Source organism: Trichomycterus rosablanca, chromosome 17 (assembly GCF_030014385.1).
Source record: "Trichomycterus rosablanca isolate fTriRos1 chromosome 17, fTriRos1.hap1, whole genome shotgun sequence".
Lineage (NCBI taxonomy): Eukaryota > Metazoa > Chordata > Actinopteri > Siluriformes > Trichomycteridae > Trichomycterus > Trichomycterus rosablanca.
The window spans coordinates 28,386,891-28,408,987 of record NC_086004.1 but is presented as its reverse complement, the minus strand read 5'-3'; the positions used below and the strand labels follow the sequence as shown (position 1 = coordinate 28,408,987).

At 42.7% G+C, this 22,097-nt stretch overlaps 2 protein-coding genes across 2 annotated transcripts; one reads left to right on the top strand and one right to left on the bottom strand.

Moving 5' to 3' along the window:
• Window positions 1–1,173: 1,173 nt before the first annotated feature.
• mrps11 (mitochondrial ribosomal protein S11) lies at window positions 1,174–14,685 on the bottom strand. Its single transcript, XM_063012969.1, has 6 exons — window positions 14,548–14,685; window positions 13,282–13,395; window positions 13,018–13,116; window positions 12,752–12,881; window positions 9,696–9,761; window positions 1,174–1,522 (listed from the first exon to the last, which is right to left on the bottom strand). The coding sequence occupies exons 1-6, from the start codon at window positions 14,634–14,636 to the stop codon at window positions 1,415–1,417; spliced, it is 606 nt and encodes a 201-aa protein (XP_062869039.1). The 5' UTR covers window positions 14,637–14,685; the 3' UTR covers window positions 1,174–1,414.
• Window positions 14,686–15,374: 689 nt separating this feature from the next.
• mrpl46 (mitochondrial ribosomal protein L46) lies at window positions 15,375–21,557 on the top strand. Its single transcript, XM_063012838.1, has 4 exons — window positions 15,375–15,639; window positions 17,269–17,470; window positions 18,115–18,288; window positions 20,944–21,557. The coding sequence occupies exons 1-4, from the start codon at window positions 15,406–15,408 to the stop codon at window positions 21,189–21,191; spliced, it is 858 nt and encodes a 285-aa protein (XP_062868908.1). The 5' UTR covers window positions 15,375–15,405; the 3' UTR covers window positions 21,192–21,557.
• The last annotated feature ends 540 nt before the right edge of the window (window positions 21,558–22,097 follow it).

The window sequence follows — 22,097 nt, the reverse complement described above, 5'->3', positions numbered from 1 at the left end:
TCTAAAATATTAGAATATAATGAAAGAAAATATTTTATGAACGTTTTAATGCATTTCTCTTAATTTCAGTCCCAATCTTGTCTTATCCGATTACCGGATAGCATTTCTCTTCCTCTACTGCTGCAGACCTACACTCCTGGTCAACGAGTGAAGTACCTGACCATTTCTTTTCACCTGTACTAGACAGGTTCATATGGAGATATGTTTGTGCACTGATCTCCATTATCCTGCATGTCTGTCCAGGCGCCATCGATCAGCCAGCAGAGATCGTAACTGCAGCAGTTATGAGGAATCCCCTCCGGCATTCCCACCATTGGACCAGCATAATCTATCTAATGTATCAGAATATAATGTAAGAAATTCTATTCTAATCGCTTTTAATGAATTTCTCCCAATTTTCTTCTGAATCCTGTCTTATCCAATTACCCGATTGTATTTCTCTTCCTCTACTGCTGCAGACCTACACTCCTGGTCAACGAGTGCAGTAGCTGATCACTTCTTTTCACCTGCATGAGGTTCATATGGAGATCCGTATCGTGCACAGACAGTCACGCACCAATCCCCATTATCCCGCGTCTCTGTCCAGGCGCCATCAATCAGCCAGCAGAGGTCGTAACTGCAGCAGTTATAAGGAATACCATCCAGCATTCCCACCATCGGACCGGTGACAAATGTGCTTTACCACTGCGCCACATGACCTCACATATATTTATTTATTTAATTAGGATTTTAACATGCAAACTCCCCACAGAAAGGACCCGGACCGCCCCACCTGGGAATCGAACCCAGGACCTTCTTGCTATGAGGCGTCAGTGCTACCCCTCACTTATATATTAAAAAAAAATAATAATTAAAATAAAGACATATCTTGTTATTTTTAGCTTATTACAATTAAGGGGAAAAATTCTGCTACTTCTGTTTATCATTTAATATACTTACAGTTCAAATGTTTATTTTATATTTACACATTTACTGACAAAAATCTGTATTTATAAGCAAAAACAAAAATGTTTAAAATGAGAAGAAAAATCCACAGGGGATAAAAGGAGGTTTGTTGCTTTGCTGCTGTTTTTTGCTGCACTGGTGTTATATCTCTATTTATTAATATTTATTTTGTATTAGCATTTTTACCACATGTATGAGCTTTAGTACAGAAGCATAAACAAAAGGTAATCATCATATAAACTCTTTTATTTCTCCAAGATCAGATCAGGAGAATAAAACAAAGCAGAGACCACAAATCTACCCACCGAACAGCCTGAACACTGATGTGACACGTGGGTGTCAGAGTGAAACCATTAAGCCGCTAAACCGTCAGAATTCAGCGACGGCGTGATGTTTGTGTTGTGTTTATCTCTGCTGGAAGATCAGGCTTCTGTTGTTTACCACAACACGCTGACCGGATTACCGGGGTTTAAATTCTCCGGGCTTTACGAGGCCGACAGCCATTGTGTGGAACCGGCGTGTTGTCCGTGATGGACACGATCTCCAGTCCTCCCATGGTTAACCCTTTAATGGCAGACTGAACACAGAGAAACAGAAAAGAAATTAAGGGAAACTGAATGTATCAATAAAACTGTGAAGCATATTTAACAGCAGCATTTCCAGAATCAATTTATAAACCACAAGCTACAAAGAAGAGTGGATTTTAAACATGCATTTGCAATCTTCTTTCTTTTAAAAACATGTATAACCTTTCCAACAAAAATGTTAACAACTATTTATAACTGGCTAACATATACATACTTATAACAGGACTAAAAATAATCTTATCACAGTGGAGCTTCACACGGAGCTTCTAATTCTCCTAAAATTAAGCTAAAACCTTCCTTCTGAGAAGGCTTTTCACTAGACTTTAAAGTATGTCTGTGGGAATTTGTCTTGGACTGTGTGAGGAAACCCATGCAGACATGGGGAGAACATGCAAACTCCACCGCTCCATCTGGGAATCAAATCCAGGACCTTCTCGCTGTGAGGTGAGTGCTACCCATCGAGCTACCGTGTCGCCCATAAATGCATTAAAAAACATGACAGTAGGTCACATGCAACGTTGCTCCCCAATCAGATCGAGCTACAAGCTTAAGCAGTGAATTCTTCGGACCTGTATTCATCCGACTCACACATGTAGCTGAAATGATGTAAATCTGAGTTGCATTCTGAGATCTCGAAGTTCATATACAGTGTATCACAAAAGTGAGTACACCCCTCACATTTCTGCAGATATTTAAGTATATCTTTTCATGGGACAACACTGACAAAATGACACTTTGACACAATGAAAAGTAGTCTGTGTGCAGCTTATATAACAGTGTAAATTTATTCTTCCCTCAAAAAAACTCAATATACAGCCATTAATGTCTAAACCACCGGCAACAAAAGTGAGTACACCCCTTAGTGAAAGTTCCTGAAGTGTCAATATTTTGTGTGGCCACCATTATTTCCCAGAACTGCCTTAACTCTCCTGGGCATGGAGTTTACCAGAGCTTCACAGGTTGCCACTGGAATGCTTTTCCACTCCTCCATGACGACATCACGGAGCTGGCGGATATTCGAGACTTTGCGCTCCTCCACCTTCCGCTTGAGGATGCCCCAAAGATGTTCTATTGGGTTTAGGTCTGGAGACATGCTTGGCCAGTCCATCACCTTTACCCTCAGCCTCTTCAATAAAGCAGTGGTCGTCTTAGAGGTGTGTTTGGGGTCATTATCATGCTGGAACACTGCCCTGCGACCCAGTTTCCGGAGGGAGGGGATCATGCTCTGCTTCAGTATTTCACAGTACATATTGGAGTTCATGTGTCCCTCAATGAAATGTAACTCCCCAACACCTGCTGCACTCATGCAGCCCCAGACCATGGCATTCCCACCACCATGCTTGACTGTAGGCATGACACACTTATCTTTGTACTCCTCACCTGATTGCCTCCACACATGCTTGAGACCATCTGAACCAAACAAATTAATCTTGGTCTCATCAGACCATAGGACATGGTTCCAGTAATCCATGTCCTTTGTTGACATGTCTTCAGCAAACTGTTTGTGGGCTTTCTTGTGTAGAGACTTCAGAAGAGGCTTCCTTCTGGGGTGACAGCCATGCAGACCAATTTGATGTAGTGTGCGGCGTATGGTCTGAGCACTGACAGGCTGACCCCCCACCTTTTCAATCTCTGCAGCAATGCTGACAGCACTCCTGCGCCTATCTTTCAAAGACAGCAGTTGGATGTGACGCTGAGCACGTGCACTCAGCTTCTTTGGACGACCAACGCGAGGTCTTTTCTGAGTGGACCCTGCTCTTTTAAAACGCTGGATGATCTTGGCCACTGTGCTGCAGCTCACTTTCAGGGTGTTGGCAATCTTCTTGTAGCCTTGGCCATCTTCATGTAGCGCAACAATTCGTCTTTTAAGATCCTCAGAGAGTTCTTTGCCATGAGGTGCCATGTTGGAACTTTCAGTGACCAGTATGAGAGAGTGTGAGAGCTGTACTACTAAATTGAACACACCTGCTCCCTATGCACACCTGAGACCTAGTAACACTAACAAATCACATGACATTTTGGAGGGAAAATGACAAGCAGTGCTCAATTTGGACATTTAGGGGTGTAGTCTCTTAGGGGTGTACTCACTTTTGTTGCCAGTGGTTTAGACATTAATGGCTGTATATTGAGTTATTTTGAGGGAAGAATAAATTTACACTGTTATATAAGCTGCACACAGACTACTTTTCATTGTGTCAAAGTGTCATTTTGTCAGTGTTGTCCCATGAAAAGATATACTTAAATATCTGCAGAAATGTGAGGGGTGTACTCACTTTTGTGATACACTGTATATATTTATATATATACAGCTTAGTGTTGCTTCATGCTGTGTAAATGTTGGAATTGTTTTGTTGTTCCACATCATTAAATGCGACATTAAAGATCTAAAATTGTGCTTCTCTATAACAAAGAAATTTTGTGGTTGTTAGTGAGCTGCAATCGAATAAGTGCAGATTAAAGCAGTCTGAAGCGTGCAGTTTTGGAAAACAATCAATTGAAAAATGGCAGCGTGAAGCATCGCAGTACTGATTATTGATCGAGTCCCTGTAAGAGCACACACACCATTGTGCTTCGTTCCTAATTTCTTTAAACGATGTTTCTATTTACTTTCCTTTTTTACTTTTTGTAACTGACTGCCGAATGAAAGAAGCTGATTTTTTTTGGCCATATTACTAACCTTTACTTTCATAAACAATTAAAAAACGTAGTTTCTTAATATAATAACTCTGCAATCTGCTATGTCCACAAACACCGCCTTTTAGGCTGGTCAGTAGTCAAATGGTCACCTAGTGCCGTCAACAACACAACACTAATAAAGTATTAAATTACAACCCCAAAACAGAAAAAAAAATTGGGACAGTATGGAAAATGCAACCCAAGATATTTCATGTTTTATCTGCTTAACTTCATTTCATTTGTTAATAAACATCCATTCCTGCATTTCAGGCCTGCAACACATTCCAAAAAAAGTTGGGACGGAGGCAATTTAGGGCTCATACTGAGGTGAAAAAACTAAATAATTATGTGATTCCAAACAGGTGATCGTAATCATGGTTTGGTACAAAAGCAGCATCCAGGAAAGGCTGAGAGTCTTTGATGAGTAAAGATTTTTACATTTTCATTTTCAGCATTTAGCAGACGCTTTTATCCAAAGCGACTTACACAATGAGCGGAACACGATAAGCAATTGAGGGTTAAGGGCCTTGCTCAGGGACCCAACAGTGGCAACTTGGTGGTGGCGGGGCTTGAACCGGCGACCTTCTGCTTACTAGTCCAGTACCTTAACCACTGAGCTATCACTGGCCCACTAAAGATGATCAGAGGATCCAGTTTGTCCACTAATGTGTGAGAAAATGATTGAAATGTTTAAAAACAATGAACCTCAAAGAAAGATTGAAAAGGATTTGCATATTTCTCCTTCTACAGAGCATAATATCATTAAACCATTCAAGGAATCAGGAGGAATTTCAGTGCGTAAAGGCCGAGGGTGCAAGCTTAAGCTGAACGCCCGTGATCCTCGATCCCTCAGACGGCGCTGCATCAAGAACCGCCACTCAACAATAGCTGATATAACCACATGGTCCACCGAGCTCTTCTTGTTTACAAAAACAAAAACACGTTAAAAAAAGTTGGGACGGTGGGAAAATAAAAGTGAAAAGTTTTCCTGTTTTGAAACATTCCACAATACGCAGGTGAACTGGTAAGAGGACAGAGAATCGACACCAAGTGATGGAACAAACTTCCCCTGTCTGAGCATCTGAGTCTCTTACCATCTTCAAAAGACGATTAAAGACCCGCCTCTTCACTAAGTGCTTAAACTGTGAACCAACACGCACTTACTAATATTATATATATATTTACATAACGGGTGTCCAAATACGGCCCCCCACGGTCCACCGAGCTCTTCTTATTCATCCATACTTTGGTGGATACACAAGTGAGGCTAGTTTCATGCACAGTCACGTTTTGACCCCCGCACTCCTCCACCTCTGTACTGGTGCCTTGGGCTGCAAACAAGGGTCCACAGCATTGAAGACCCCGTCCCTTTTTTACTCCGTTTTTTTCACATCCAGCAGACTTTAGTGGTCCCAGCCGACCAGTACTTGGGAAGTTCAGAATCCCAGCGCCGATGTGCTAGAGGAAAATCCTGCTGTGCCACCGGGGTGCCAGGTTCTGTATTTTTTGCTATATTGTCAACATTTACCTTCGAAAATAATTTGTCATAATTTCGTAAACCATTCAGTGAGCATAAAATGCAGTTTCTTAATAAATCAACTGCTGTCTGCTGTCGTGTGTTATGCTCACAAACACTGGCTTCTTCCTCTAAACTGGTCAATAGTCAAACGGCCATCTAGTGGTGTCAACAACCCTAATAAAGCTTCCATGTGTATTGAGAATTCTATGACAATACAAACACAGTTCATGTAGCGTCATTAATATAGTTCATAAAGTAAAAGTTTACTTAATAAGAGACTATTTAGCTTTTACAGAAAATCAACAGAATATTTCATACCATTAAAAATGAAATTCTTATACGGTAACAACTCTAATCACCATGAAGTTAGCCTCTGTATTTCAGTCTCGCCATTACTGTAGGCCTCCCGCTGACACGTCCGTGCTAACATTAGCGTGAATTCAAGGCTAAGAAAAAGAAGTCATGTAGATCGCTTCTAAAAGAGCTCATTATATTCTAACCCTGCCTTAATATCCTTCCCCGCTCTGCACTCTTCAACCCAGCAGCCTGCTGTGTGCCACCGGGTCAACGGTCAGCCTCGTCTAACTGATTGGAAAATTTGTATTCATAAGAACCGCGCTGGCTTCCAGGGCGCCGGGGGAGACAGAAATAAAAAATAAAAAAGAGGTAAGCATTCATGTTACACCAGTAGACAAACACCTACGATTCTGGTTTATGAGACGCATTAGGAGAGCAGTGCTAGTGTCTGGGGCTCTTGGTACGAACACTTTAAAGCGCAATTAGGCCACATTGTGCCCAAAATTTAAGCTGTACAGGGTGTCTGGACATCCTTAGGTTAAAAAAGACTAGCTATGACTACAGTTAAGTTTAAAAATGTGGTAAAAGATGCGTTCATAAGTAACCAACAGGCTTTAAACGATGCGATCACAGATGCAATGCACACATGCTGATTCTGTGCTGCACCATGAATCGCTCAGCAACCCCAAAATCTGAGTAAATAAACAAGCCAATTTATTTTCTCAGTTTCATGTTATTCCACCATTTTATCCTGGTCACAGTCGGTGGGTCGGGTTTACCAGGAATCACCAGGCGCAATGCAGTAACACACCCCAGACAGGACACCAATCCACCACAAAGCCTCACAGCCAATCATTTATGTATGTACATACCAAGACTGGCTGATAGCATCACTGGGGAGTCGAACCCTGGATCCTAGCACGGTAAACTGGTCTAATGTAAAACCTATTAAACCCATGCTGATACCCAAATGTATATATTTACATATACACTGATCAGCCATAACATTAAAACCACCTCCTTGTTTCTACACTCACTGTACATTTTATCAGCGCCACTTACCCTATAGAAGCACTTTGTAGTTCTACAATTACTGACTGTAGTCCATCTGCTTCTCTACATATCTTTTTAGCCTGCTTTCACTCCGTTCTTCAATGGTGTTAGTGTGTGTTGTGCTGGTATGAGTGGATCAGACACAGCAGGGCTGCTGGAGTTTTTAAATACCGTGTCCACTCACTGCCCATTCTATTAGACACTCCTACCTGGTCGGTCCACCTTGTAGATGTAAAGTCAGAGACGATCGCTCATCTATTGCTGCTGTTCGAGTCGGTCATCTTCTAGACCGTCATCAGTGGTCACAGGACGCTGCCCACGGGGCGCTGTTGGCTGGATATTTTTGGTTGGTGGACTATTCTCAGTCCAGCAGTGACAGTGAGGTGTTTAAAAACTCCAGCAGCGCTGCTGTGTCTGATCCACTCATACCAGCACAACACACACTAACACACCACCACCATGTCAGTGTCACTGCAGTGCCGAGAATGATCGGACTACAGATGGACTACAGTCAGTAATTGCAGAACTACAAAGTGCTTCTATATGGTAAGTGGAGCTGATAAAATGGACAGTGAGTGTAGAAACAAGGAGGTGGTTTTAATGTTATGGCTGATCAATGTATGTCGCATCATTAAGAGGGAAACAAACGATGGCAACCTGTTGAGCAGCTAATGTCTCATATCAAGCAAGATTTAGATCACGTTGGTCAGTGAAAACACTGGAAATCTTTTTTTTTTGTATTGGCACTGATGCTTCTGCTTGGTGTTTTTTTGTTCAGTAATTCCCATTCCAACAAGATTTGTGGGGATCAGATTTTCAGGATCTCCACAACAGATCAGCACTGGTATCAGTTCTAATACTGGTATTAATAATAAAGTGATCTAAGCCGGTGATGTGGAGACGGTTCTGTAGTTCCAGTTCAGTTCAGTGGGTTAGATCTACAACCATCCACGGTTGCCAGTACAGTACAATCGGGATCGCTCTCCCTCAGCAGGAACAAACGAGATTTTATTCATACGCTGCAGAATTCACCCTGCTGTCAGTGCCAGCTCCGTTGGCAGCCACACATGCCCAAACAACGTTTCACAGATGGTGGTTCACCACGGATCAGGTTCGCTTTTCCCTGCCCACATCTTCAATTTGCCGTCTTAACTAGGGCTGGGTGATCCGGCCAAAAGATGTATACAGATTCATTTCAGACGTTTGAGCGATACAAAATATTTACTATAGTATTTAGACGTTACGCTCATGCTTTTTTTTAAACCTTGTCGGAGTTATACCAAATTCTATTTCTATTCTACAACCCCAAATCAGATAAAGTTGGGACAGTATGGAAAATGCAAATAAAATACAAATGCAGTTACTTTGGCAAACCTTTGTCAAGCACTACAATACGGAGTTACTGCACAAATGATACTTAAAATTTTATTGTGCAAAAAAGAAGCTCTATGTTAAACATGTCCAGAAGCGCCGTCGACTTCTCTGGGCTCGGAGGCATCTAGGATGGACCATCACACAGTGGAAACATGTATTGTGGTCAGATGAATCAGCATTCCAGGTCTTTTTTGGACCGAAGACAAAAAGTTATCAGCCCAAAAGCCAGGGTCTGTCATGGTATGGGGGTGTATCAGTACCAGGGTCTGTCATGGTATGGGGTCGTGTCAGTACCAGGGTCTGTCATGGTATGGGGGTGTATCAGTACCAGGGTCTGTCATGGTATGGGGTCATGTCAGTACCAGGGTCTGTCATGGTATGGGGGTGTATCAGTACCAGGGTCTGTCATGGTATGGGGGTGTATCAGTACCAGGGTCTGTCATGGTATGGGGCGTGTCTGTGCCCTTGGCAAAGGTCATTTACACTTCTGTGATGTACATTGAGATCTTAGAGCAACATGTGCTGCCTTCAAGGGACGTCCAGCATTTTTCAACAAGACGATGCAAAACCACCTGCTGCACACAATACAAAGGCGTGGCTGCGGAAGAAGAGGGTACGGGTACTGGACTGGCCTGCCTGCAGTCCTGACCTGTCCCCAATAGAGAATGTGTGGAGAAATTTGAAACCACGACGACCCCCCGTACTGCTGCACATCTTAAGACGTGTCTTAAGACAAAATAAAAGCTGAAACACTAGATCACTTGGTCTCCTCGGTGCCAAAACGTCTTTTAAGTGTGGTGAAAAGGAACGGCAACATTACAAAGTGGTAAATGCTTTACTGTCCCAACAACTGCAACTGCAACCTGTGGCAGCAGTGGTGGGGCTTGAACCAGTGACCTTCTGATAACTAGTCCAGGATTCAGCAGTTTTAACATGAATCATGCGATTAATGACACGTTTTAGTGACCAGAAATGATCGATTATGTTTCTGCTGCAGACGTATAGATTATATACATACTTTAGAGCCCTGCTTGCCCATATTCAATAAATAAAGAAATGAGCAAAAATATGATGTTACCCGCTGGTTATTTATTTATTTCTCAGCTCATTAAGATCTCTCAGAAAGGTCCAGAACATTTCTAGGAAACACAGGCTGCTGAATTCAGGTAACAAGTTTTCATTAAAACAAAAAACCTACATAAAATATAATTGGCTGAATGAAATCGAGCATTAGAAATACTTACCAAGCGGCCGGGGCCCAGTCCTTTAACCAGCACCCGCACGAACGTCACCCCCTTCGCCTGCACCTTCTGTCAAAAATGAAAACAATCACAAACTGAGGCACCTGTTTATTAAGATCTAATAAAGCACTGAAGCAAAACAACGGCGGGGGGTCGCGTCGCGAGGCCTCTGCAGAAACGACTGATTTACACGGACGGCGTCGGTGTCCGCACGATAAATGAATGGCTGGAGGAATAAAGTCGTGCGGTCATTATGTGCAGAACCGCCGTCAGGTTTCTCATTAACTCCCCTCCGACAGACGCTGATGAAATTACGAGCACACCGCCGAGGTGACACGGAAGGTAAAGGATAAACATAACTGAATAATATGTGTGTACCTTCTCCTAATTGTCAGGTGTATGGAGAAATAAACTCAATGTACATTAAACTTTTCAATGAAAAACAAAGTTGAGGAACAACTTATTTATTTAAATTAATAAATGTGCAGATAGCTCAACAAGTCCAACACTAATCCATATACACCGATCAGCCATAACATTAAAACCACCTCCTTGTTTCTACACTCACTGTCCATTTTATCAGCTCCACTTACCATATAGAAGCACTTTGTAGTTCTACAATTACTGACTGTGATCTGTTTCTCTACATACTTTGTTGGCCCCCTTTCATGCTGTTCATCAATGGTCAGGACCCCCACAGGACCACCACAGAGCAGGTATTATTTAGGTGGTGGATCATTCTCAGCACTGCAGTGACACTGACATGGTGCTGGTATGAGTGGATCAGACACAGCAGCGCTGCTGGAGTTTTTAAACACCGTGTCCACTCACTGCCCACTCTATTAGACACTCCTACCTAGTTGGTCCACCATGTAGATGTAAAGTCAGAGACGATCGCTCATCTATTGCTGCTGTTCGAGTCGGTCATCTTGTAGACCTTCATCAGTGGTCACAGGACGCTGCCCACGGGGCGCTGTTGGCTGGATGTTTTAGGTTGGTGGACTATTCTCAGTCCAGCAGTGGCAGTGAGGTGTTTAAAAACAGCATTTCTGTGTCTTATACACTAATACCAGCACAACACACACTAACACACCACCACCATGTCAGTGTCACTGCAGTGCTGAGAATGATCCACCACCTAAATAATACCTGCTCTGTGGTGGTCCTGACCATTGAAGAACAGCATGAAAGGGGGCTAACAAAGCATGCAGAGAAACAGATTGACTACAGTCAGTAATTGTAGAACTACAAAGTGCTCCTATATGATAAGTGGAGCTGATAAAATGGACAGCGAGTGTAGAAACAAGGAGGTGGTTTTAATGTTATGGCTGATCGGTGTATATACTAAACTATATTTATCTTAGCTTAATAAGTGATTGCACAACCTTATCAGCAGTAACGGCAACTACACGTTCTATAATTTCATACTAATATTTGACATTTCAGTTCCCCTCTTATTAGCAAGAGAGCTTGAAACCAGACATGAACCGCTCAGTTCAGGTCTCATCACAGCACCTTACTCTGATACAAGACAGGAATTTGCAGAGGTTGCTCCATAACTTTGATTTTGCTCCTTTTAAGTAGTAGTACAAGCCAGCTACACCTCAGTTTTAGCTCACAAACACATAGCCTTACATTCTACTCAATCGTTTTCAACCATCCCTCATTTATAGCAAGTCATCCAGGACATAATGTAGCACCTAAAGCACTTCACACATTTCAATAAAATGCTTTTCACATGATAGAACAGGGGTGGCATGCTGGCTCGGTGGGTAGCACTGTTTCTGTGTGGAGTTTGCATGTTCTCCCTGTGTGGGTTTCCTTTGGGTGCTCTGGTTTTCTCTCACAGTCCAAAGATGTGCAGTAAGGTAAATTAGAGATACTAAAACTGCCCCAATGTGAGTGTGTGTGTGTGTTTGCCCTGTGACGGACTGGAGTATTTACTACCCTTCACCCACAGCAATCCTGAATAGGATAAACAGGTGGTAAAACAGACACTGAATAAATAGAAATATATGACTAAACCCTGGCTGCTCAAAATGTACTTATTTTTATTTATCTGTCCATAAAACATCATCCCAGGGGCTGAGTTGCAAATGTCAGATTTGGGCACTGAACCCCGGATGAGCCCTCGTATTATCCACTTCAAGTCTGCTTTATCTGAAAATAATTCCAGGCTGATATTTACATATTTTCTCCAAAATCATGACACATTTTCACTGTAAAAGCTTTAAGCTGTCTTTTATTTTAAGTGAGCTGCTGAAATGAAGTCTGACTGTGTTTAATTGGCTAAAACGACTCACCATTATAATTAGTAAATTAGCTGACCGTGTTTACAAGAGGGCCGAGACTTTTCTAACAGGTTCACAAGAATGTTTAACACTTTCATTTCTTAAATATGTTCAAGTGAAAAATGCATCGCGCACACTGAAAGGAGCAGCTCTGCCACCTGGTGGACAGCAGTGGAGCTTGTTTTATTTAAATGATTTACAAGGGTGAATATCAAAATCTTATTCATATGTTGGTTGCCAGTTTTCGGTATGTATACAATTACTAACTGTAACCCATGCTTCCTACACAACTATACTCTAAATTCGATAAAAAAGGGACCAGATTAAGTCTTGATTACAAACAGTTGAGGTTATGCCGCAAAGAAAGAACTTTCTTTATCAAATTGATAATCTAGGAAGAGAAGTGACAAAATTATGAAAGTAAGTAAAATGGCCATTATATTAACCTATAAACTTATAACTTATCTGTGTGAATGATTCTTTTCAGCTGCTCCTGTCAGCAGGCGTCCGCATATTTGATCCAGCACAGTCTTTACGCCGGATGCTTTCTGACACAACCCTCCTATTATCCTGACTTGGGACTGGACTAAGGGTGCACTGATGTGTCCCTTAATGTCTAGGTTCATGTATTGCGCATTCTGTATTGGTGAGCTCCACCCGAAATTCAAACCCCTGGATCTCCGGTACTGCTGCTACCAGTGACGTGGCTCTCTCACTATAACTGTATTCGTTTAACTAAATAGTATGTTGTTAAACTAGACCTCTTACCGCAGCAGCTGAGATTCCGGTGGTCTGAGCTGCGATGGGTGTGGACTTCTTCACATTTCGGAAACCCTCCGTGCCACATGAAGTTCTGGCAAGAGACTGACCCACACTATCCGTCACCTGGATATGAGTGCTGGACAGAAGAAAGTAATCAGTGTGATCAGCGTTAAATCACTTAATTACAGGACACGATTAGTCTAGATTTGATGGCCGTGTGATGATTGCTGTGCGTAATTCCATTTCGGATTAGCTCAACAGATTTTGCTTACTTGTTATAGGTGGCTTTTATGTGCACGATTGGTAATTCTTCAAAGCTTTTGCCACCCCACCTTAAGCCGCTGTCCTGTCCTGGAAACGGAGGATAAAAACTGTGGGGAAAAATAGAACAGAAACTTTAGTGGAAATAAAATTACACCAGAGATCTGAGCTTCATTTGTGCTAATTGTGAAGGTTTTCTAACTACAAATCACCTAATTTATTCACACACCCTCAAGATGTAGTGATATCCCCCAAACCCACGTCTGAAGACCTACCTGAACTCTTTGGAGCTCTTTGCAGGACCTGCACTTGTGTCCTGTTGTGCTTGAATTTCAGCTTCTTGTAACCGGACGGGACTCGAGTACAGTGTGCGCAGGACATTTCCTCCACTGCATCAAAATCAACAATTAATAAAATGTATTACAATTTTTAAATGAAAATTATGCATGTTAAGAAAGCATAGAAATAGGGTATTTTAACATCCTAATGTACAAAATGAAGGGTGACATTAAACAATATATGGACAGAAGTATGTGGTCACCCCTCCTAATTAAGTATTTTAGCCCAATTTATTACTAATAAATGTAAAAAAAAAAAAAAGTATTTTTAAAATAAGAGTTGTTGGCACGGTGGCTTGGTGGGTAGCACTGTCACCTCACAGCAAGAAGGTCCTGTGTTCGATTCCCACGTGGAGTGGTCCGGGTCCTTTCTGTGTGGATGCTCTTCCCAAGTCTGGGTGGGTTTCCTCCTGGAGCTCCGGTTTCCTCCCACAGTCCAAACTGTGACTGTTGATATTGAACTTGTGAACTGGTGAATCTTATGTAATGAGTAACTAAAGTGTGTAAACATGACGTTTAAATAATAAATAAATACATTATAATAAGAGTTATATGTTTGTCCCATCATGAGCGCATCCCTGTGCACTAATCGATTCCCATAGAGACACAGAATGCCCTCACAACCCTACTAAACAGCTTTGGGATGAACTGGAATGCAGACTCTCTCCTTCATCATCAGTGCATTACCTGTTTGTTTGTTTATTAGGATTTCAAGGGTATGTTTTACACTCTTTGGTTACATTCATGACAGGAACGGTAGTTACTCGATACATTCATCAAGATTCATCAGTTCACAAGGCTTTGTCTTTGGACTGTGGGAGGAAACCGGAGCACCCGGAGTAAACCCACGCAGACACAGGGAGAACATGCAAACTCCACACAGAAAGAACCCGGACCGGACCGCCCCACCTGGGGATCAAACCCAGGACCTTCTTGCTCAGTGCCTTACCTAAAATAAATGTTTTAAACAGGAATGGGCACAAATTCCCACATGCACACTCGGGAATCTTGGAGAAACCCAAGAAGACCCTTCTATTTTATTTCAAATATGTGGAAATAAACTCCACATTAATGCCCATGGTGTTGATCTCAAACAAGCTTACGGTCTGGAGTCCTGGAGAGTTTATTTTAGTTCAGATGCACACACACACACTTCATTCAGAACTACGTGTATTTCTCGCTATTTAAACACCCAACAATTACCTTGTCCGACAGGTTGAATTCAGAGGCTGGAGAAGATGCTGACATGCTCCTCTTACAAAACTTGATAACGCAGAATTCATTTTATACATCTTGTTTTTATGCCATTCGTTTACTTCAAATTCGCCACTGCTATCAGAACAGCATGTTTGTTTTTAAACAACCCGTTTTACGACAAATCCCGCCTACTTCCCTGTGATTGGATAGTAGAAGCTAAATTTCTGCACACTGATTGGTTAATATTTTATATCCGCCCAGAGTTCTCTAAAAATAACCAATAAACGCACAGAAGGCGGGATTTTAAAATACGGGTAGGAAAAAAAGATACCAACAGAGGCGCATGACATTGCCGGGTCGTGTGTTAATGGAATGTTCCATTTGAAGACGTCTGAAGGGGGAGATCATGAAATGTTTTGATTTATTCTTTTATTTCGTCACACCGCATACAGAACAAGACCAAATTTTGTACAAAAGATACATTTAATTTCTGTTTATATTCTATATTAGCTACAAGTTTAACAAATGTAGAATTCATGCTTGAAATAAAAACACATTGTTTACCTTTTATTGTGCTCACAATCGACAACCCTGGATGTGTCTCAAATTACACTTTAGTCACTACACAGGGTAGTATTTTAAAATCTGTTTATAAAACGCATAAACAAAAGATAATTTTATAGACATGTATAAAACTGTGCAATAAATCAGATTAAGTGAAAATTGCTAAATCATCCACATTTTTAGATTTTACGCAAATATAACACACGTAAACTTTCTAGGGAGTAGGGAGCACGGTGCTATATCAGACACAGCCCTGATTTACTATTCTGTTGTATTTTGTGGACGCACTTTATAGCAGAAATGGCGGCTCCCTGTTGGAGGTACGCATGGAGACCTCTGTGGCGGTTCACGGTAGGATCAGGGAGGACAGTAAAATGTCCAGTGAGGAATGTTTCCTCCAGTGCTCAGAATGTGAAGACTGAAAGTCAGCCATCACCCTGGGCTTTATACAGCGCGGTGTGTTTACAGAGGCTGCCGGTCATCTCACAGGAGAGGAGCCCAGTGGAGGAGAAGTTCATGGAGCTCATGTACCAGGTCATTAAATGTATTAATATTTATTCTTTTACACTTGCGACTCAATGCTGGTCAGGGTCTCGGTGGGTGTAAAGCATATCAGGAACCGGGGTAATAGCACAACCCACACCTAATTGCATCTTGCAGCATCCAGTCCACCTACTGGTATGTTTTGTGAGGTGCGAGAAAGCCAAAGTACTCAGTAAGACCACGCTGATATGAAGAGAACATGCCAAACTCTTGCACGGATTTATAAAACAGGTTCCCAGAACCCTGAGGCCGGGCAGCACCCACACTCTGCAACTGACCGGTTATCAAATACCTTAAACACAAATCTGAGTCAAAAAGTTTGAATACACTTAAGAAACATGAATTTCATGTCCAAAGATAAAAAATCTGATTATTTACAGTTATTGTGAGATGAAAATGTTATTGTATTTATTTAATGATTACATTGGTGGTGTAAAAAGTTATTTGTCATTAAATTTTGTGACACCGCTTCAATACCTTATTACATTTTTGGCATTTAGCAGACGCCTTTATCCACAGCGACTTGCATTACAGTTATAGTACATAGTCAATTAAGGGGAAAAGTGCCCTGCTCAAGGGTTTAACAGTGGCAGCCTGGCAGTGGTGGGGCTTGAACCTGCGATCTTCTGATTACTAGTCCATTACCTTAACCACTAGGCTACGGCTTGCCCTTAAATGCCATGGAACACAGTGAAGACGGACATTTACACTTTTAACATTTAGCAGATGCTTTAATCCAAAGCGACTTGCAGTACTGTGACAGTATAAAGTCAGAGCAATTGAGGGTTAAGGGCCTTGCTCAAGGGCCCAACAGTGGTAACCTGGCAGTGGTGGGGCTTGAACCAACAGCCTTCTGATTACTAGTCCAGTACCTTAACCACTAGGCTACAACTGCCCTGAAGACAAGCATTTACATTTTTGGCATTTAGCAGCCACTTTAATCCAAAGCGACTTGCAGTACTGTGACAGTATAAAGTCTGAGCAATTGAGGGTTAAGGGCCTTGCTCAAGGACCCAACAGTGGCAACCTGGCAGTGATGAGGCTTGAACCAGCAACCTTTTGATTGCTAGTGCAGTACCTCAACCACAGGGCTGCAACTGCCCTGCAACTGCAACTATATATATATATATATATATATATATATATATATATATATAAATATAATTACTGATTTTTACTTACAGCAGTTAAGAAGGAATTACATGTTGATTTTCTGGTCAATTTGTACTCCATAAATTTCCCATTTTCTAAAAATATTGACTTGTGTAACAGACGTGTTATAGTGAACATAAATCATTGTCACACTTATTTGAAAACAATCAAGCAAACAAATTGAGCCACATTAAACGCTGGGTAACTGAGATTGAAAAACACTTTGCTCTGTTCATCCACAAAGTTGAATCAGTTCATCTGGACACAAGTTTGTTGTAGAGAACAAACTTCTCTACAACAAACTTGTGTCCAGATGAACTGATTCAACTTTGTGGATTTGTGTACCTGGATTATTGAGCATGCATCAAGAGATTTGCTCTGTTCAGATTACAGTGATTGTTTTCTATGACAGATTTGATCTTTAAATGCTGCTGTACATATAAACGTGCGTTCTGGTTCTCGATGTAGATGGAGCTGGAGAGAAGTTTAATCTCGGACCACGAGCTGAGGCTGCTGGAGGACGCCGAGCGCATGAGCCGAAAACAGGAGGCCGATTACGACTCCGATGATGAAGAGGGTTACGGGGGTCAGGAAATCGTCACCGCACAGGATTTGGAGGACGCATGGGAACAAAAATTCAAACAGTTCCAACCTGCACTGAGAACTAATGGTTTGTGGGGTTTTAAACAAAATTTGTGCATATTTGTCCTGTTTAACAGAGTAGTGGTGCAACTTCAGACGCACTGACACCAGTTTTTACTTTTTATCTATCTGTCCATCCATCCATCCATCCATCCATTTCCTCGGCTGCTCCCGTTAGGGGTCGCCGGCCGATCGTGATCCGCATTATTGATTTGGCACAGTTTTTACGCCGGATGCCCTTCCTGACACGACCCTCTCTATTTATCCGGGCTTGGGACTGGCACTACAATGCACTGGTTTATGCATCCTAGCGGCTGGGTACCTATGGGACAATTCAGTGTCTCCAATTAGCCTGGCAGCATGATTTTGGACTGTGGGAGGAAACCGGAGCACCCAGAGGAAACCCACGTAGACACGGGGAGAACAGGCAAACTCAGCACAGAAAGGACGCGGACCTCCCCACCTGGGGATCAAACCCAGGACCATCTTGCTGTGAAGCAATAGTACTACCCACTTAGCCACCGTGCCACCCCCAGTTTTTAGTTTTTATACCACAGTAAATATCAGGGTTCTGATATTTTCACATGATTTTATGTGTATAGATAATTCTGAGCGTTAGAAACATTCGAACCGTGTTTCGTAGTGAGCGAACGATCTGGAAATGTTTTGCAGCTTCTGACACCACAGACGTGAGCTCGGCCGAGCGCTGCCTGGGAGACGGCCTGGTGCTGCTGGTGAGACAGGAAGTTGGCTCTGAGAAGCTTTGGCTCATGCCCCAACTCCCGTGGGAGGCTGGTGAGACGCTGAGACAGACTGCAGAACGGGCCCTCGATGCCAGTCTGCCAGGTAATGTGCCCACCTCCTACCTTCCTCTTTTTGTACTGTCTGTGTAGCAGGAAGGAGTTTAACCTGCGCTCACTTTAATGATGATGTGTGTTCACACTCTCACACGGCGCTTTACTCACATCCGTCTGAGAGAATCAGTATTCATCATCTGCTTTATAAATACACTGTATAGACAAAAGTATTGGGACACACCGTCTTATTATTGAATTCATGTGGTTTAGTCATAGCAGGTGTAATAAATACACTTCCAAGTTTGCAGCAACAGTTTAGGGAAGGCTCTTACCTCTTCCAGCAAAGCAAGCTCTATAAAGACATGAAGAAAACGGTTTAAAGAAACTCCAGTGTCCTGCACAGAGCCCTGACCTCAGCCCACCTCACCAGCTCTGGAATGAACCGGATCTGGATCTACTGAGGCTTTCTTGACCAACATCAGTGCCCAGCCATACAAATGTCCTTTTGATTTAACGAGCACAAATTCCTACAGGCATACTTCAAAGTCTTGTAAGAAGCCGTCTCAGAAGAGCGGCTGCTGTTATAGCTGAAATAGCATTTGTTTTTGAAATGGGATGTCCAACAAGCTCATGGTCAGGTGTCCCAATATTTTTGGCCGCATAGCTAGCCAAACAGTGCTGAGATCATAAGCGCTTGAGTTCGAATCTCAGCTCTGTCAGCCGGCTGTGTGCCTGGGGTGGGGAGGGACAACGGCTGAAATAGGGCTCATAGGCAGGTTCGAGGTGTCTGCACGGATGGCAGTGTGTGGCTCTGTCACACCCCACCCCTGGTAGGTGAAAAGAAGCGATAAGTTGTGGGCACATTGGAGAGGGCGCGTGGGTGTGGCAGCAGCAGGTAGTCCATGACTGATCACTGATCATATTAAACATGCTGGAAGATATCAGGGGCTGTTACAGTAGCGTAGGGTTTCACTTTGTGTGTGTGTGTGTGTGTGTGTGTGTGTGTGTGTGTGTGTGTGTGTGTGTGTGTGTGTGTGTGTGTGTGTGTGTGTGTGTTATACATTCACTCTAAGTGTGTAAGGAAAATCAGCCTCATCATCACTGGTGTGTAAACACATCAGCATCTCAGTTTCACCCCCACAGCTGTGGGTCTCCGACTTGCTGAGAACGGAGGTCTGATTTCGCTACACTTTGGTAATTTTTGCTTGCCGTTCCAACCGTGTTTATCTTTCTAAGCATAATTATTGAGACGCACGAGTTCATTTCATGTCCTTGTGTTTTTTTTATCTGTGTAAAATGGACTGAATTGAGAAGTTATAGCTCGTACTTTCTGCTGCTTTACGACGGGGTAGTTTTACGTGCTGACGAGTAACAGACGAGCATTTATTTCTTATGCAGAAGTGACTCTTTTAATGGGTGCTGTTGAAATTGTGCTATTTATACAGGCAATTCAGGGTTTAACTGTGTGTTCAAGTCTGATCATTAAAAAAAATCGTTTTAAATGCTTAATTTGAGCTTGATTTAACCGTTCCAGTCCGATTTTGTAATGTTTTGGGTCAGCGGGGCGGCACAGTGGCTGGGTGGGTAACATTGTCTTCTCACAGCAAGAAGGTCCTGGGTTCGATCCCCAGGTGTGGCGGTTCGTGTCCTTTCTGTGTGGAGTTTGCATGTTCTCCTCGTGTCTGTGTGGGTTTCCTCCGGGAGCTCTGGTTTCCTCCCACAGTCCAAAAACATGCAAGTGAGGTGAACTGGAGATACAAAATTGTCCATGAGTGTGAAAAAAAATAATAATGAAATAAACGAATCTTAACAGGCACATAAACATGAAATGAACTTATACACAACGGCCCCCTTGTGGAGGCTTTACGTTACAGCTTGTAAACCACAGTGGGACCAGCTTGCCACCATTTCAATCAATTAAGTATATTTCCATCGTTTGTGTTGCCTGGGTTGCGGAAAAAATCATGGACATGGTGCCCAGGTGGCGCAGCGAGATTCTGAACACCTCAGTTCAAATATCAGCTCTGCTGCCAGTCGGCTGGGCGCCATCTAGCGGGCACAGACAATAATTGCAGACAATAATTGGCCACTGTGTCTGATGGGCGGGAAGACCGGACTAAGTGGGTGGGGTCTTCAAACGCCTGTACAAAAAGCATGGGCAAATAGAAGGGACTGCGTGTTGGTCGGAGAGGGCGTTAGCAGCAATATACCCTCCTCGAATGCAATCAGGGATCCCCCAGCAGCGGGGTGTGAGTCCCTTGAATAAAAATGTGAAAAACGCAGCAGTAGACGATACTTCTGGTCATTGTGGTAGCTCAGCGGTTAGGGCTCTGGGCTATCTATTGGAAGGTTGAGTTTTCCCTAATTCTAATTCTGCTCAGCTCTGCCTGCTACAAGAGCAAAGCTTCATAGACACTGAGTGTATGTGCTTGACTGACCTGGCTGCAGTCCAGAACAGGAGGATCGGACAACAGCAAGAAAAAGCAAAAAATCCACATGCAAAACCGCAACAGCTCATGTCATCAGTTCTCAAAATATAAAAATAAATAAGTAACTTTTTTTAGGAACGGTGATGTAATACAGGGGTAAACAAGCATCTGTCCCAACTTTTTTGACTATGTTGCATCAAATTCTAAATATATTTGTATATTTCTGTACATCCTGCTAATCCTAGTCTAATCTGGTCTTATTTAATGTGACCTAGGTGCAGATTTGAAGGCGACCTTTCTGGGCAACGCCCCATGTGGCTTCTACAAATACAGATTTCCCAAAACGGTGCGGACGGAGAGCCGAATAGGAGCAAAAGTCTTTTTCTTCAAAGCCATCGTGTCCGGTGGTGCCCACCTGCCTCTACGGAAGGATTCCTCCGTGTGGACGAGGAAGGACGAGCTGCAGGATTATCTCAATCCCGAATACCTGAAACAGGTCAAGCGCTTCATTCTGAGCGTGTAACATGCCGAGGAAACATCATGCACACGTGGACACAGAGTCGATGGCGGCGCCCCGTCCATCCTGCAGAAATCTGACGTCCCCGGTCCATTTCTGGGGTTCGGCCGCGGTTTAATCAGTTATGACACCGTGACCAAGCATGACACGGACGGCTAATTAAATCCCGAGCTTGATTAGGTGACTAAATGAATCAGGTATGATGGGAAGAGCGTGAAGGTGGAAATCTCGGCACAGATTGAATTCTGTTAAAGCGTGAAAGGTGCGGATGATATCAGGTTGGCATGACTAGTCACACCATTCCGACAGCGTCTGACTTTGGGAATTGTAAATTACAAACGTTAAAAATAATAAACAGACTTTTATTCACTGCCTGCTGTTTTGTCTCCATTTTCTTATCATAAAGTGTAAATAAAATCTAATGTGTGTTAAAAAATGTCAAATTATTTTTGTCCTTATTAGTAATTAGCACGACTGGATGTCAAGGTATCGAATGCTTGTCTGTGGGTTTTTAATCATAATTTCTTTGCAATAATTTATCAATTGTTGACATTAATTATTAAGTGGTGGCAGCTGCAGGAGCCCTAAAGACCTGGGTTCAGTGCTTGTGTGCTTGGATATGACTAGACTGGGAGAAAAAATTTAAGGAACATACAAACATTACATGTATAAGGGTGTTCTGGCAAAAAAACCCCAAAAAAGCCAGATCATACATAGTTCATTGCCCAATGCAAGGGCGTGGCATGATGGCTTGGTGTTGTGTTAGTGTGTGTTGTGCTGGTATGAGTGGATCAGACACAGCAGTGCTGCTGGAGTTTTTAAACACCTCACTGTCACTGCTGGACTGAGAATATTCCACCAACCAAAAATATCCAGCCAACAGCGCCCCGTGGGCAGCGTCCTGTGACCACT